This window comes from Hemiscyllium ocellatum, chromosome 3 (genome assembly GCF_020745735.1).
Source record: "Hemiscyllium ocellatum isolate sHemOce1 chromosome 3, sHemOce1.pat.X.cur, whole genome shotgun sequence".
Taxonomy (NCBI): domain Eukaryota; kingdom Metazoa; phylum Chordata; class Chondrichthyes; order Orectolobiformes; family Hemiscylliidae; genus Hemiscyllium; species Hemiscyllium ocellatum.
This window is the reverse complement of record NC_083403.1, coordinates 10032328-10050609: the sequence shown is the minus strand read 5'-3', so window position 1 is coordinate 10050609 and position 18282 is coordinate 10032328. Positions and strand designations below refer to the sequence as shown.

Sequence of the window (18282 nt, the reverse complement as noted above, 5' to 3'; positions counted from 1 at the left end):
ACGCAGACACGGGGAGAACGTGCAAACTCCACACAGTCAGTCGCCTGAGTCGGGAATTGAACCCAGGTCCCTGGCGCTGTGAGGCAGCAGTGCTAACCACTGTGCCACCGTGCCGCCCTAATTAGTTTAGGCCGATGCACTCTTGGAGTTTAAATGAATGGGATGGATCTATTTGAGGTATATAAAATGCTCAAGGGGGATTGACAATAGATGTAGAGAAGATGTTTCCTTGTGGGCTAATCCAGAGACGCAAGTTGATAGGTTTAGGATAAAGGGTAGCAAATTTCAAACTGATGAGGAATTACTTCTATCGAAGGGTTGTGAATCTGTGGAATTCACTACCCCAGACTGTGGTGGCTGCTGGAACATAAAGGAAATGAAAGGAGGCAATAAATGCAGTTTTAATTAGTAATAGTTGAAAGGTTACGAGGAGGAGATAAGAAAGTGGAGTTGAGCCAAGTTGGTATCAAATGATGAGACTCGAGCAGCTTAATTGCCTTCTCCTGCTTCTAGTGCGTCTGTTCTTTGGTAGATCAGATGCAATAGCTTTTTCCTACTTCTTGGTTCCCCTCTGATGTGACAATACTCTCTCTAATCTCTTTATGGTGAATGGACCTCTGAAACCTGATGTCAGGGTGTTAGTATGCTGATTACACCAATTGGTGTGTGCTAAATCTTGGTGTGGCCACACAGCACAGAGGGAACCCTGTTTACAGCTGGAGTTGTGCAGTAATGCTCTTCGGAACCCACCAATTTGAGTGGTGGTGATACTGAGCCACTCCTGATGATGGGTATTAAAATTTCTCATCGATAGTACAATCAGTGCCCTTGCTGCCCTCATTGCTGCTTCCAGTTGGTGTTCAGCATGCTGAAGCACTGATTCTTCAGTTGTGGAAAAACACCCGGTAGTACTCAGCAGGAAGGTTTGAACTTCCATGATGAGACTTCATGGGGTCCAGAATCCAACACCAATGTTGAAGACTCCCATACCACTCTCACCTGACTGTATACCACAGTGTTATCTCTCTTCTGGTGGGTTTCCCATGCTGAGATGTAACGGGATAGTGACGGCAATGCCTGGGATGTTAGCTAGAAAGTATGATAGAAAGAGAGGATAACTATGTCAGACCTGTGTGACAGTTTATCCTCTCTCTGACACAAGCTCCAATAAAGAAGTGGTTACAGGATTGAATGGAGAGGGTTTGCTTTGTTTCCATGTCACACTGCATGTGGATGGTTTTTCCCGTTCTTTCATTCTTTGACTTTTCAGTAGTGCTTGGTACAACTGAATATCTTGTCAGGTTTTTTAAAAGGTCCTTTAATAATCTAGCACTTTGCTGAGAGTTTGGAGTCACATGTAATCCAAACCAGGTAAGGATGGCAAATTTCCTTCTTAAAGATATTAGTGAACCAGCTGGGTTTTGCAACAATGCAAATACCCAATACATCCACAATGTGTTCACCTGAATGTGAAATATTCAGTAAAAGTTGTGAATTAAGTAAACCCCAAATGTATTCCTGTGTGTGGTGCGTATTGGTACCAATATATTTAATTCAAATGACAACGGATACTTACATTTGGGGAATATTTGTTTTCAGAATGCCTAGTGAGCTGAGGTGGCTCAGTGGTTAGCACTGCTGCCTCACAGCGCCAGGGACCCAGGTTCGATTCCAGCCTTGGGTGGTCATATGTGTGGAGTTTGCACATTCTCCCCGTGTCTGCGTGGGTTTCCTCCGGGTGCTCCGGTTTCCTCCCACAGTCCAAAGATGTGCAGGTTAGGTGAATTGGCCATGCTAAATTGCCTGTAGTTTTAGGTGCATTACTCAGAGGGAAATGGGTCTGGGTGGGTTACTGTTTGGAGGGTCTGTGTGGACTTGCTGGGCCGAAGTGTCTTTTTCCACATTGTAGAGAATCTAATCTAATCTAATCTGACAAATGGTGAGTTGGAGGAGGTGGTTCAATATTGGGATTTTGGTGAAATTTATGACTATTTGAATGACACTGAATTAATCCAAGACCACTTAATGAAATCAATCTCTTTTATTTTGTTTTGTTTTTGCTAACTTTGAGATGTTTTGTTCAAACCTAATGCATTTGAAACCTGCTGAAATGTTGCACGGGTTGATTCCCTGGCTGGTGGTTACTATTCCTTTCTTCTTTGTGTAGGTTCTAGTGTGGAGTTGAAAGAGGACAAGTGTTGGGAGAAGGTGGAGGTATCCTCCAATCATCACAGAGCGAACAAGTTAACTGACAAAAACTCTAAAACATACTGGGAATCAAATGGCAGCACGGGGTCGCATTACATTAATATTTACATGCACAAAGGGGTGGTTATCAGGTAAGTTTTGAGAGCTTGGATTTTATCACGAGGCTTGTCTGTATTGTACAATGATACAGTAGGGCTTTGAAGCTGATTTAATTCCGCATAGAGCTGCTGTGGACACCCTAACAACTGCTGATTTGGCTGGACTCCTGTAATTCGCTGTGTAGTGAGGACAAAACCTGCAACCCTGTTAATCTGGATAAACGTTTCATTTTTTTCCAGTACTAATTCACCCTTGAAGCCAGTGACTTGATCAGCGTTTGAATATTGTATTTGACTAAACACTGATCTTGTTGGATATAAAAGTTGAATCTCCTGATAGCTAATGTGACCAACTGTTGTCTTCTGGTTTAGTAAGTTAATCAGAGTGAGCAGATGACCTCACGGAAGCAGAAATGAGGGGGAATGGGAAGTGTGAAGGGTGGGGTTTCTTGCAGTAAGGAGGGGTGTTGGGAACAGTACCTCAGCAAGGTGGAAGGAATGAACAGAGGACAGTCTTGGCAAAGGTGGTACTTCCTACCACACATTTTTCAAGGTGGTGGAGATTGTATAAATATTTCTATGGATGCTGCAATTCATGGATTCATAGAATTGTTGCAGCACAGAAGAAACCCTTTGGTCCATTGTGTCTGTTTCAGTCCTCTTCAATAGCAACATGATTAGTCCCCTGTGCTTTCCCATTTTTTTCTCTATTCGGATAATTATTTGATTCCCTTTTTGAAGAACACAATTAATTTGGCAACCACCACGCTCAATGGCAGTATTTTGCAGGTTCTAACCACTTGCTGCATAAAAGTTATTTTCCTTATGTCACCTTTGGTTGTTTTGTTATTCATTTTAAAGCATCATCTTGGTCCTTGTCCCTGATGTCAATGAAAATTGTTTCTCCCCATATCCTCTATCTCCATCCCTTGTGATTTTGAACACACATTAAATTATATCTATACTTCATCTTCTCTGTGGACAACTATATTTTTTCCAGTCTCCTCGAGCAACTTGAAATTAGTAGCATAAGTCTTATTAATCTGTTCTACATCCTGCCTTTAAACCTTCGTATCCATCCTCAGATATTAATGCTCAGAATTGTACACAATGTTTTCTTTGAGGCCAAACCAGTGTTCTGTAAAATTGTAGCTTCCCTTTTTTCTTTGCCTTATTCCTCTAGTACAAAGCCAAGGATCCCATTTGCTTTATTCACTGATTTATAATCTATCATGTCACCTTTGCAAGAACATGAGATAGATGCAGGAATAGACCATAACTCCTCCTTTGAACTTGCTCTGCTATTCAATATGATCTTGGGCTTCAGCTCTTCTTTCTTAGATGTTCCCCCATCCCTTGAATCCCTGAGACACCCAAAAATCTGCTTAAGTTATCTTTAAATGTAGTCAACAGCGAAGCATCCAAAAGTTCTAGAGTAAAGAATACCAACAATTCACAACCTTTTCAAGAAATGATTTATCTTAATCTTGGTCCTTGTTAATTATCATCTAATCCTGAGGCTGCCCTCTATTAGCTTCTCCAGCAGCTGGGATAATTCTGTCTCCCAATCAAGCCCTTTCCAACTCTTGTATGTATCAATGAGATGTGCCCTTTTAAACTCCTAAAAGTTACAGAACGAACTTACTCAGACTCATATCATTGAGCAACTGCCATTCAGGGGACCAGTCAATTGAACCTTTGCAGTACTGCCTCTAATGCATGTGTGCCCTTCCTCATATGTAGGGTGTAACACGACACAACATATTTCAGGGGTGTTGCTGTTAGCTTGGTGGTCTGTAGGTATGGATCAGTGATGCTGGAAGAGCACAGCAGTTCAGGCAGCATCCAACGAGCAGCGAAATTGACGTTTTTTTAGGTGTGATTCTCTGCTTTGAGGTATTTAGCGAATGTGTGTGAGAAACGTCTTGGATCCAAATCCTTGACAAACTGTTATTTGAAAATATTTTCAATAAATCTGTTTGGACATGTTACCATGTGATTTCAGGGCAGGTGGGACTTGAACCAGGGCCTTCCAATCCAGAGGTGATTGCCTGTGGCGCTCCCTCAGAATTGAGGTTGACTTCTGTGATATTAGATGAGTATTCAGGTGACCGAGGGACTCAACTTTGGACCCGTGTAATTCTGCAGTGGGCCTGTGTTGTATAGGAAAATGGGATTAACATCCCTACATTGGCTTCCTCGTCCTTCCTCTGTTGCCACTGTTGCTCTTTGCAGTGAAGCTGGTGATCCATGAAGGGACTTTGTGCCTTGATGTCAACAATTGAACTGTTGGCAGCTAGCTCTGTTCACTCTCACTGGTTTTGATGCTTCTGTGATTTAGGACAATCTTTGCCTTTGGCTTCCCTTCAAGAGTTGGCCAATGTCGAGCTGCAAGAAAACTGTCAGGAGTGACTTTCAGGCATCCAGTGCCTTGACCTGCCAGCAAAAATGGTTATTCAGGAGCAGGGCTTCAATACTGGTTCATGCAGCTTCATGGAGGATGGTGGGTCCAACAATCCTCCCTTTTGACTGCCAGGATTTGACATAGGCACCACTGATGGAAGCGCTCAAGGGATCCTGCTGCTGTGCCATAAGGTTTCCCTATTGCTATGAAACACTGTTGGACAGGAAGTGATACACCTCTGGGCAAGGTGGGATCTGAGCCTAGACTTTCTAGCCCAGAGGAGGGACACAACTAGAGCACAATGATACTATGGATAAGCGCTCAAGCATTATACATTCTGGTTAACTTTGTAAGACTCTTGTGGTGCATTGGGAATTAACTTGGACTTTAGGAACAAGTCCTACCTGTCCAGAAAGGTCACCATATACGTGAACAGGTTGATTTAAAAAAAACTTTAGTTGTCTTGTGGTGCGTGCCTCTAGGCTACAAGGTCACGTGTCTGGAGGTGTCAAAACGTTTCTGAACAAGTTGATTACATTTTTCTAAATTCCAGGTTCCCTGTAGAATTAGTGCAAAGCTACTTTATTATACACCTATCTGCGGGCAATAAATACTAAAATCCATTTTTCTTATTTCCTTGCTGTGCCTCCATGCTAGCTTTCTTAACTGTTTTGTGAGGACTCTTATTAGTCTCAGTGTTAATTGTTTCTTTCTCCAAGGATACTGTCAGATGTACTGAGCTTTTATTTCAGATCTCCATCTGTAGCCATACCCTTCAGATGTAAATGAGTACTTTGGTCCCTATCAATCTTATTCCTCCTGTTACTACTCTTTCAGTATTTACATGTCCATGGAAAAGTTTTGTATTGCTTTTATGTTAGCTTTCACTCTCTTCTCGTGTATTTTCTTTGTTGCTTTTTTAAATTTGTTCTCCTAAATATTTTCAGACTCATCCTCACTTTTAATCTGCTTGACATCTGTCACACATGCCCCTTTCTTTGCATCATCCCCTGTTACACTCTTAGTCTTGAAACTAAACTGAGCCCATGAAAATGGTCAGGTTGATCTATTAATTCAAGTTGATTTTTAAAGAGAAGAATCCAGCTGTATTGTTAGAGCAAACAGTTGTTTTCACTGTTATTCCGGAGATGTGTTGCAATGTTAGAAAAGTTTTTTGTATTGGAAAAAACATAACCTTTTTCACTTGCAAGGCTCTAGGTACCATATTGTAGGTAAATGTGAAGATTTGTACATTAAGATTTTCCATACGTTTGGTTAGTTTAGCTTTCAATGCATTTAAACGGGTGCAAACCACCTACCATTTCTAAAACTTACAACACATCATCACTTTCTCTGGGATAAGCTTCCTGAAGTCATCCAAATCAACCAAGTCACTCCGTGGAGGTGGAAGGTTAAGGAAAGAACAAGAAAGGGTAATGCGCTCCCCCCAGTTGATGTATAATAGAAAACCTGAGAGTTGTTGAATGCATTTGCAAAGATCAATAAATTCCAGATTGGTTTAAGAACATGTACATTGCCTGCAGTTTACTGATGGCCAGTCTTTTACCTTGTGTTACAGACAGTTGACCTTGGTGGTTGCGAGTGAAGACTCCAGTTATATGCCAGCTCGTGTGGTGGTGATGGGAGGAGATGATCCCAGTAATATCAATACAGAACTAAATACCGTGAGTTACTAAGAGAAGTGCCTTTCAGCCAGTGAGACAAATGCAAATAAAGCTGGGGAGAATTCTATTGCAGTGTCCAATGCACAACACCTGCACATTCTTATCTCTTATGGATTCTTGTTAACTTTGTGTCTGGCTCTTGTGTTCCATTGATGTATTGACATAAATTATTTAATTTCTGATAAAACACCTGTCAAAACAATAGGAGAATCCATCATTTACTTCAAATATTTCCTTCTGTATGGAGTACTCAATGCTTTGAGCGATGAGTCTTTTTACCAATTACCATTTGGCTGTCGACAAATGTATAATGAAGAATAGCCTCTGTTATGACAGACCTCACATTTGCTGACCCTGTCTATATTTGCAGGTGAATGTGGCACCCACTGCCAGCCGTGTGTTACTGCTGGAGAATATGACCCGTTACTGGGCAATCATCCAGATTCGGATCAAGCGATGCCAGCAGGTCAGTCCTTTGATTGTATTGCAATATATTATAAGTGTTGTTATCTATGAAGTAGTACTGAAGCACTTCCTCCATGTATTCTCCAATTTCTTCATTTATTGAGCTTCATGCTTACTGTGCAGTAATGTTATTTGAGTAGAGGAGCTTCAGCAGAGCTGCTGTATCTCATTATTTGATATTTTCTTAAATCAGGGAGGGATTGATACTCGTGTTCATGGATTTGAGGTTCTGGGGCCAAAGCCAACTTTCTGGCCAGTGTTCAAAGAGCAGCTATGCTGTCGGACTTACCTCTTTTACACGACAAAGGCCCACACGTGGTGCCAGGAGATTCAGGAGGACAAAATGCAGCTGCTACAGCTTTTCAATAAGTAAGTTACATGGAGGGTGTTGCACCATAAAACATCAACTGTTTGGAATCAGATGGTGGATTCATGCTAGACTAACAACACCATCCCCTATTTTAAAATGCAAATAAAGGCTCATTGTGTTGGAAGTAGTTGAATGGCTAGAGGATTGGTTAATTAACAAGTAGCAGATAATTGGAAATATAAGGCATTTTCAGTTTGGCAGATGGTGCATTAAATGCCACAGAGGTCAGTACATGAACCGTGGGAATTTCCAATTTCATATTAACGAGTTAGAGTGACAGAGAATGAAGTATCCAACTCCACCCCTGCTAATCCTGATCTCTCCCCTCCCAGTCTCCATCTCCTTCCTTTCCACAAAGCTCCACTTAGGCTGCACTTCCCACCCTGAAATCTGAGCATAAATGATTCAAAAGTGTCAGCAAGCACAGCCTTATGGGAAAGCCACCTGTGAAACATGCACAGATGCTGCACAGAGATGGGGTGAATTGCTAGGTAACTAGGTGACAGCATCCCAATATGATGGGAAATGTCAAGTTACTTGCTTTGGTAAAATGAATAGAAGATGGAATATATTTTAAAAGGTGAGAAGCTTCTAATGTGGATTTTCAGACAGACTTGATTAAACGCTTACGAGGTATGTGAAGATAGGGGTTGCAAAGGCAGTTAGGAAATCAAATAAGGTTTTGGTATTTGCAAAGCATTTGGAGGACAGGGTTAAGGAAATCCTGCAACAGTTCTATAAAACTTTGATGAGACAAAATTATTATTAATTGTATATTTCCATTTTGGAATTTATTTTGAGACAGTATAAGCTAGTCACTTAGGATTATTTGAGGATAATTTATTCAGGGAAGATTCTTACTACCTTGATTGACATTTGAGAGAAAGTAACAAGGTGGATTTGAGTGGATTATAGTTGATGGTTATTTTGGATAGAATTTTGTAAGGCTTTTGACAAAGTCCAACAAAATCTGTTTTTTTTTAAGAAGAAACGTCCATGGGACCTGGAAACATAGCAAGCAAAATTGACTTAATAGCAGGAAACAGTCTTTTGTGACTTGTCTTCCTTTGACTGAGACCCTGCTTTTTGAGTACGTATTAACAATTGAGAAGTAAATTTGTGGGCATGAGCATAAAATTTGCATATGAAGCCAGAATTGGCTTTTTATGGTTAATGAGGAGGGTGTACATCACATGAAAGTTTCTGTCTAAACCGTATGTCATCCTGATTTTAAGATATTTTGCAATTCCTCTCATTGGCTAGCAGTACTGTGAGTTGCTGTACGCCAAGGTTAAAGTAGATAGCACATTACCACCTCTGGGGAAAATAGGGATGAGTCATTTATGTTGGACTAGCCAGTGACACACATCCCATGAATTTTTAGATTCCTTATTCTGAGGTAACCTACTTTTTAACAATTTCTAAATATCTACTCCCTTTCTCAGGGCCAACTGCTTTTACACTCTAGCTTCAGCCACAAAGCCTCAATTGCTCAAACATTATCTTTTATTATTTCAAGTAGTGTAGCTTTCCCATAATCAAAAGAAAAATTATCAATCTCTGACCTTCTAACTGGAACTTAACATACCTGTTTACTTTGTTTGCTTGGAAAACTCTCCCAATGATAACAAAATCTGAATACATTCTAGGAAGTCTTTCTCTCTGTCTTTAAAATAAGTCAGCATGATGACAGAAGTACTTAGAACTTCATTAAACTCTTTCAGATGTATGCACAACCCATATATCACTAGTTCAAAATTCAAAACTCCAAACCGAAAAATGAATGATATTAAAATATATATGAATCACCCACCTTGTATCAGATTTGGATTGAGGCAAATGAGAGGAGATTGGATTGAGATATGAAATAGTGAGGATTTGGATGGAGTTAATGGGAAGGGCCTACCTACCATGGCAGAAAGGTCAGTAGGGAGAATACATTTAAAGTGATTGGTAAAATGATTGGAGGGGAGATTTAAAACACAAAAATCAGTCACCCTAAGGGTGGTTGGGATAGATTTAGTTCCATCCAGATCTGTTTCAATTAATTGTAGAGCAAATCAAACTGCTAGCAGGTTGTGAAAATTTTATTTCAGTGGGAGAGACCTTATTCTTGTAGTCAAGGAAGTAAACTAAAATTATGTTGTAAGACACAGGAGCAGTTCTGTTGCTGATGCTGACAGTTTGGAAGAGTTAGAGGTGACGTGATTGCAGCATTGCAGATCGTGAAGTTTTTTTTGATGGGTAGATGTGGAGAGGATATTTTCTCTTTTGGGAGAATCTCGAACTCAGTTGCTGTTAGGGTTCCCTCTAATTTTCATTCAGTCCGGGCCTTCGAAGTCAATGCTGCAATCCACATTGGTACACTGACTGCCTTGTGTGGAATGTCAGCAACTGCACACCCAGTCAACCATGGGGCTTTAAGGGAATGTTGGTCACACTTTAAACACTCAAGCGTCACCCATTTCAAACAGGTGAGCTGATTTTTTTTCTCCTGAGGGTTGAGTGTGTTGGAACTCCCCTGAAAAGATGTTGGAAGTAGGTTCCATGAATCAAACAGGGGTTTTTATAATTTTATAGATAAGCCAGTTTCTTTTTATTTAATGTTATTAATTCATTCCTGGGATGAGGACATTACCAGCTAGGCTAGCACTTATTACCTGTACCTAATCGTCCAGTGGACAGTTATTGAAATCTTTGGTTGTTCATGCAAGCATTTGAAAGGAATGTGGCATTATTGGAGCTTGAAGGAACGTTCTGAGTTAAGCTCTTACTTTTTCTTTTAAAAGAAATCAAAAGCACTAGTTAGATCAAGATACCTCACAAAGATTAAGTGAAAATAATGCAGTGAACTTAAGCTTGTTAGAAAGTTATCCAAGATTAAAAAGAGATCATGATCAATTGGGCCAATGAGCCAAGGAGTGGCAGGTGGAGTTTAATTGGGATAAGTGCCATGAATTGCATTTTGGTAAAATGAACAAAGGCAGAACTTATGCAATTAGTGTTTAGGCCCTGGGTAGTGCTGTCATATAGAGGGACCTTGGGGTTCAGGTACATAGTTCTTTGAAAGTTGCATCATAGGTAGACAGGGTGGTGAAGAAGGCATTTAGTATGCTTGCCTTCTTTTCTTGTACGGTTGAGTATAGGAGTAGGGGCATCATATTGAGGTTCTACAGGACATTAATGAAGCCACTTCTGAACCGTGTACAATTCTGGTTGCCCTTCTACAGGAAGGATATTATTAAATCGAGAGGGTTCAGAAAAGGTTTACTAGAATGTTACCAGGACTGGAGGGTTTGGGTTAGAAGAGGAGGCTGGATAGGCTGGGATTTTTTCACTGAAGCCTGGGAGATTGAGGTTTATGAAACCTTATAGTAGTTTATAAAATCATGAGGGACAATTAAGAGTCAACCACACTGCTACAGAGCATAATTTAGGTGAGGAGAAGAAAGATTTAAAAGGAACGTGAAGGGCAACATTTTCATGCGGTGGTTTGTATGTGGGATGAACTGCCAGAGGAAGTGGTAGATGCAGATACAGTTACAATATTTAAATTACATTTGGGCACGTACGTGGGTAGGAAGGTTTCATAGGGCTATGGGCCACACGTAGGCAAATAGGAGTAGTTTAGTTTGGAAAACACGGTTGGTACGGATGAGTTGGACCAAAGGGTCTGTTTCCACAGTATATGACTCTGGAGAGAGAGCTTTCCTTATTTATTAGCACTGGACAAAATTCAAAGGACCAATCAAAAGTGTTTTTCCCCTAGGAGGTGTGCATCATCTTTCTTCCAAATTCATTGAAGATTTTCACCTACTTAGCTTCATAAAAGGGTATAAACCAATGATTTGTCACAGAATAATAAAAGTTAGTGTAATCTTAAGTGATACCTTCTGAAAATACCTTTAATCTATCAGGAGTATTTGTGAAGGATGCATGGAAAGTGATTACTTTTGTTTTTTTTTTTGCAGGTTAAACAATGCTTTACGTCATGAGCAGATGTTTGCTGACCGTTTCCTTCCAGATGCAGAGGCAGCTGAAGCGTTAGGACGAACTTGTTGGGAGGCTTTAATCAATCCCATTGTATTCAGTATCACAGCTTTGGGTATGTCTCATAAACTGAGGTTATGCATCAGAGCTTTATAGCATATGAACTTATAAGCAATGTCTCTAAATTTTCTTTTGCTACTCTTGTGCTCAGAACGTTTACTGGTAATGAACATTGATAATTGTAAATGTGAAGTGAGAACATATCTGGTTATGCAGTAGTAACATTATTGGCTATTATCTGTTCCACAACTGATAAAGGCAAGCCTACCATGTACTGCCTTAACTACTCTACTAACTTGTCCTGCTGCTTTAAGGGATCTGTGGATAAGCACTGCAAGATGTCTCTGTTCCTCTGAACTTTCTAGTTGTAGAGGTCTACAGCACAGAAAAACGTCCTTTGGCCCACCAAGTCTGTGCACTCAAAAACAAGCATATAACTATTGTAATCTTGTTTTCAGGCCCTTGGCCCACAGCTGTGTATGTCTTGACATTGCAATTATGCATATAAATACTACAAAACTATTCTGAGGGTTTTTGCTCTGTCACCATTGCGTGTAGTGAGTTTGAGATTCCTATCACCCTCTGGGTGAAAAGTTTCCTCAGATTCCCTCTAAGTCCCCAACTCTTGGTTTCAATCCACACTTCTGGTTGTCTATCCCTTCATGAAAGGAAAAGGTTACTATCATTCCTATCCATGCTATTTATAATTTTATGCATCTCAGTCATGACCCTTCTGAATCTCCTTTGCCCCAAGGTAAACAACCTCAATCTGTCCAAACTCTCTCTATACCTAAAACTCTCCAGCCCAAATGCCATTCTGGTAAACTCAAAGAACTGTGGATGCTGTAAATCGGAGACAAAAATAGAAATTGCTGAAAAATTCAGCAGGTATGGCAGTATCTGTGGAGTGAAATCAGAGTTAACATTTTAGATCCGGTAACCTCAATTGATAACTGATTTCTCTCCATCGATGTTGCTAGATCTGCTAAGCTTTTCCATCAGTTTCTGTTTTTGATTCTGATAAACTTCCTCTGCACCCTGTCCAGTGCTGTTACATCCCTGCTCTAATCACTCCTCTAGCAGTAACTGAGCCAAGTTTTATGAAGCTTCAAAAATACCTTCCTGCTCTTAAACTCTGTGCTTTGGCTAATAGAGGCAAGTATCGCACATTCGTCTTCAAGCATATTATTAGCTATCGTAAGGGACCAGTGGATATGCACAACAAAATCCCTCTGCTTCCCAGGGTCCAATCGTTCATCATGTATGGCCTTGTTTAGAGTCATAGAGCACGGAAACGGATCCTTCGATTCAACCAGCCCACGCCAACCATAATCCCAAGCTAAACTAGTCCCACTTGCCTGTGCTTGACCCATATCCGTCCGGATATTTCTTATTCATGTACTAATCCAAATGTCTTTTAAATGTTGTAGCTGTATCTGCATCCACTATTTCCTCTGGAAGTTCATTCCACACATGAGCCACTCTTTCCAAAAAAAAAATTGCGCCTTGTGTCTTTTGTAAATCTTTCTCCTGTCACCTTAAAAATATGCCCCCTTGTCTTGAAATCCTCCACCCAAGGAAAAGGACACCTGTCTTTCACCTTATCTATGCCCCTCATGATTTTATGAACCTCTATAAGGTCACTTCTCAACCTCCTCCACTGCAGTGAAAAACTTCCGAGCCTCTCCTTATAATTCAGACCCTCCATTCCTGGCAGCATTCTGACAAATCTCTTCTGAACTCTCTCCAATTTAATAATATCCTTCCTGTAACAGTGTATCCAGAAACTGCACACACTACTCCAGAACAGGCCTCACCAATGTTCTTTGCAGCCTCAACATGGCATCCCAGCTCATTTACTCAAATGTTTGAGAGATGAAGGCAAGCATGTTCAACGCCTTCTTAAACACCCTATCTATATGTGAAGGAAGTTTTTAAACAATTATGTACCTGAGCTCACCGGTTCTAAAGCACTACCCAAAGCCCAAATTTTAAGTCTTACCTTTGTTTGTTTAACAAAAATGCACCTCACATTTATCCAAATTAAACTCCATCTATCACTGTTCAGCCAGTTGACCAAGATTGCTTTGTAATCTTAGATAACCATCTTCACTGCTTGTCCTGCCTCACCTCCCACATATCCCAATTCATTTCCAGGTTAGTATTTTTTTTCTCCCTCTCCCATTATATGCATTGAATACACTTTGTGACAACATGGTTTTCTGAATGGCAAAAATTTAGCAGAACACTTAACTCTAAGTTGTTGTCTTGTATGTTTGTTTCAAAGCTCTGTGGTGTCATTTTGTCTTGCTTTAGACAACACTAATCCTAGCCCATTATCCTGGCTGCTGACCGAATATCTGGAGAATTCAGAAGTCTCAAAGCGGGGCAAAGGCAGAACTACCATCTTTAATTCCAGAGTTCGGCGTCTCTGCCATCTTCTGGTTCATGTAGATACCAGTCGGATGGAAATGGAAGACATAAAGCCAGCCACTAAACCTGGTAAGGGTACTGATCGTAAATAAAACCGTGTATATTATGTATTCATGAGGTTCACTGAACTTAATACAAACTGAAATATGGTGTAAGAAAGAGTAGACTTGCACTAATGTTGTCCTTTCTCACTTCTCCTGTGACCCTAAGTGTGTCATGTAATTAGATTATTTTGAAGTGCTCTCACAGTGAGCATTCCTTACTATGTTATTCATCCAAGTACCAGCATTGCCCCACTCTGCAGTACCTCCATTTATCCACTGTCACTAAAGTCATGTGTGAAATGGGGTTTGTGCCAAAAATACTGCTATCACATTTACCTTGTGGAGCAGAATTTGAATACCTCTCACTCTTAACAAATTTATCTTGTAAGACATGTCACATTTATATTTTTAGACCAGCAAGTTAAGCTTTCTGGCTCAGAGTATTCTGAAGGAAACATTGTTGCTATGTTGATTAAGGGTCATTAAGTGATGGAAGAGGTCACCGACAGATCTGTCAAGCAGCAGATGCTCTGGAATTGCCTGCTTATTACCAGTTTGTATTCTGACGTGGCCGGTTTGTGTAGGTTCAGCTTGAGCTTGTTGGAGTTTAGAAGAATGAGAGGAGCTTTTATTGAAACATACCAGATCCTGAGTTGGATGTAAAGTGTTTGTTTAGCCTTTCTTATTTAGGTTGGACAAAGGACGACTTCTCAGAATAAGGAGGAGTCACTCATTTAAGATAGATGAGGGCGATTTTTTTATTCAGATAGTGAATTTGTGGAAATCTTGCCACAACAGATTGTAAAGGTTGGGTTATTAAGTATAGTTAAGGCTGAGACAGACATTTTTAATCAGTAAAAGGGAATCTAGGTTATAGGGAAAAGGCAGGAAAGTGGAATTGAAAATTATCCGATTACCCACAATCCCATGGAATGGCAGAGCAGAGTTGATTGACTGAAGGGCCTACTGCTTCTACGTCTTATGATCCGAATATTTCCCCCTCGTTAAGATTTCTCAAGCTGGTGAGCTAATTGCTGTCATACTGTGGAAGGTTGCTTTGTGCAAATTGGCTGACCTGTTTCGTTCACGCAACAATGATTACTCTGGGAAAGTACTTCATTGGCTTGAAAGTGCTTTGGAATAACCAGTAATCGTCATTAATTTTATCTAAGTTGTATGATTTCTCCACAGTTATTAGTAATTACCATTCTGTACTCATGTAAAAGTCAAATTTTTTAGACTTTAAGGTTGCCTATGTTACACAGCCACTACCTTAGAGGGCTGAAATTCATGCTGTAGTCCAAAGTACTATATCATTAACAGAGCCCAATTGATCTCTAAATAAAAAAAAATTACAGTAATTACCAGATAAAGACAACAGAAGCAAATGTGATTCAATAAGTTTGTATTTAAACATGCACAAAGTGAAGTAGAAACTTAAGGCTTTAAATCACAATTACATGTTACATCTTTATTTGACATGTTTAATTTCATTAAAATCCTGCAAAATCACACTTCAACACGTTCGGCGCCAAATAAAGCTTCGTAATCATCAGGATGAATGATATTGCATAGATCCTCTTCATCTTTGCTGTCCAAAGTTAAAAGTAGCACATCATCAACAAGATAGAAGAGACATTTAACATCATCAACAACACCCTCACAGGCATAAAGTTCACCAAGGAGGAAGAAATTGACAACAAACTTGCATTTCTGGATGTCACAGTAGAAAGAAAGGACAAGGGAGAATTATAAACCTGTGTATACAGAAAACCGACAAACACTGACCAAATACTCAACTACACCAGCAACCATCCCAACACACAAACGAAGCTGTATCAAACACTATTCCAATGAGCCACCACACACTGCAGCACAGACGAACTTCGAAAAACAGAGGAGAACCACCTGTACGACATATTCAAGAGGATTGGATTCTCAGAAAACACATTGCGCAGATTCCTCAAGAACAAACCACAACAAGCCGATAAAACACAGCCAGAAACCCTACCCACCTTACCATACATCAAAGAAGTTTCAGAAATGACAGCCAGACTACTGAGAACCCTCGGAATTCTAGTAGCACACAAACCCACCAATGCACTCAAACAAAAACTAACAACCTTAAAATACCCAGTACAACCCATGGACAAAACCAACGTCATCTATAAAATTCCATGCAAGGAATGTCACAAACACCACGTAGGACAAACAGGAAGAAAGTTAGCCACCAGGATACATGAACACCAGCTAGCCACAAAAAGACACCACGCCCTCTCCCTCATAGCCCTACACACAGGTGAGAAAAACCATTTCGACTGGGACAACACATCTATCCTGGGACAGGCTAAGCAAAGACATGCTAGAGAATTCCTAGAAGCCTGGCACTCCAACCACAACATAGATCTAGATACCATCTATCAACCCCTCAGAAAACGAACAGGAAATGACATCATCACAAACCCCAGGAACCCCATCCAGGAGAAAGATATAAATAGAAAGCAGGAGACAACAGGTTTGCTTCACTTGGAGGTCGCCACTGATGGTGTTACCTAGCCAGGTAATGAAACGTTTGGATATCAAACCTACAGCTCAGCGAGCAAACCTACACCCTAAACCTCAACCTGAGCTACAAACCTTGTGATCATCTTCTGTGTCAACCGATAGATAATCGTCCACTGTTTTCGTTCAATGCATTTGAAATTCCATAGTTCTTGAATGATTTGAAAGTAGTGTCAGCTTTTATTTCCTCCCATGAATCAACAATTCGTTCACAGATCAGTGGCAGTGATGGGGCTGCCTCCTTTTATGTAATTTCTTTTCTTCATCTCACACCCAATTATTCCAGTTCATTCTCAATCATGTCCTTAAATGGCTTATTGATGCCAACATCTATTGGTTGCAAAGCACATGTAAGTCCACCAAGAATTACAGCTACGTTGGTGTTCTGTGATCAGATATTATCAACAGATAATATCAATCTGATATTATCAGATATTATCTAAACTGGTTCCAGACAAGTAAACTCTTTTCCTTGCATAGTCCACCAAGTCATAAATTCCAAACTTCCTTTATCCATTTTCTACATCCATCCAGCTTTGTGGAGAACTGTTCCTTTTGGAAATTTCTCCTTTGGCAAAGCTTTTCTGTTAAAGGCAGCCATTGGTTTTAACTTGGTGCCGTCAGCCATACAAGAAAGAACTAAAGTAAACCTACTTTTCTCATGGCTAATGGTTCTCACCATATTTTTTCTTTCTCCTTTTTGGTTTACGGTTCGATTCTGTGTCGAGAGTAATGGACAAAATGCCTATGTTTCCAATGCTTATAACTTGTAGTGTTTCTTATGATTTTTTTTATTATAAACTGGTTAAACTTAATATCTTCTAGTTCACCACTTTGAGTCTTAGTCATAGAGATGTACAGCACGGAAACAGACCATTCAGTCTGACTCCTCCATGCCAACCAGATATCCTAACCTATTCTAGTCCCATTTGCCAGCACTTGGCCTTTATTCTTCTAAACCCTTCCTATTCATAAACTCATCCAGATGTCTTTTAAATGTTGCAATAGTACCAGCCTCCACACTTCCTCTGCCAGCTCATTCCATACACATACCACCCTCTGCATGAAAAAGTTGCTCTTTAGATCCCTTTTATATCTTTCCCCTCTCACCCTAAACCTATGCCCTCTAGTTCTGAACTCCCCCACCCCAGGGAAAAGACGTCTATTTATCCTATCCATGCCCCTCATGATTTCGCAACTACTGATAGAGAGGAGACCAGAATTGCACGCAGTATTCCAACAGTGGCCTGACCAATGTCCTGTACAGCAACATGACCTCCCAACTCCTCTACTCAATGCTCAGACCAATAAAGGAAAGCGTACCAAATGCCTCCTCCAGTATCTTATCTACGTGCGACTCTACTTTTGAGGAACTATGAACCTGCACTCCAAGGTCTCTTTGTTCAGCAACATTCCCCAGGACCTTACCATTAAGTGTACAAGTCCTGCTCTGATTTGCTTTCCCAAAATGCAGCACCTCACATTTATCTGAATTAAACTCCATCTGCCACTCCTCAGCCCATTGGCCCATCTGGTCAAGATCCCATTGTAACCTCAGGTAACTTTTGTGCAATCTTAGTTCTCTGCCAAAGGACTAAGTCATGACTTCTCATGAACCTTGTGCACATCCTGCACTTGCCTTAAAATCCAAAATTCCGCCCTTCTTTGATTTGATTCATGCGTGGATTTGGATGCTGTTTCAGACTAACACATTTTCCATTTTGATGATTTTCAAGTACCCTCTCAGCAGCTCTTTTCAGTTGTGTCCAGTTGCAAGGTTTCTCCCTGGCTCACATTTGATTTAACATTGTCTGAAGTTAGTTTGATATCTTTCTCCAGTCTCTCAAGTTTCTTTGAAACACAACATTCTCTTCCTGCTGCCCAGTTATTTGTCATCTTTTCAACTTCAATGACTTGGGCCGTAAATTAATGCTGCTGTATGCTTTGTGTCTGTTCTGGAGGG

At 40.4% G+C, this 18282-nt stretch overlaps 1 protein-coding gene across 2 annotated transcripts in view; it reads left to right on the top strand.

Moving 5' to 3' along the window:
* Positions 1–18282, top strand: part of LOC132830459 (cullin-9) — a 193471-nt gene that overhangs the window by 102538 nt on the left and 72651 nt on the right. For both annotated transcript variants that reach the window (XM_060848204.1, XM_060848195.1), the window contains exons 15-20: positions 2168–2339; positions 6290–6395; positions 6766–6861; positions 7054–7229; positions 11202–11335; positions 13597–13782. In XM_060848204.1, the coding sequence (XP_060704187.1) occupies positions 2168–2339; positions 6290–6395; positions 6766–6861; positions 7054–7229; positions 11202–11335; positions 13597–13782 (870 nt within the window). The remainder of the gene's footprint in view (positions 1–2167; positions 2340–6289; positions 6396–6765; positions 6862–7053; positions 7230–11201; positions 11336–13596; positions 13783–18282) is intronic.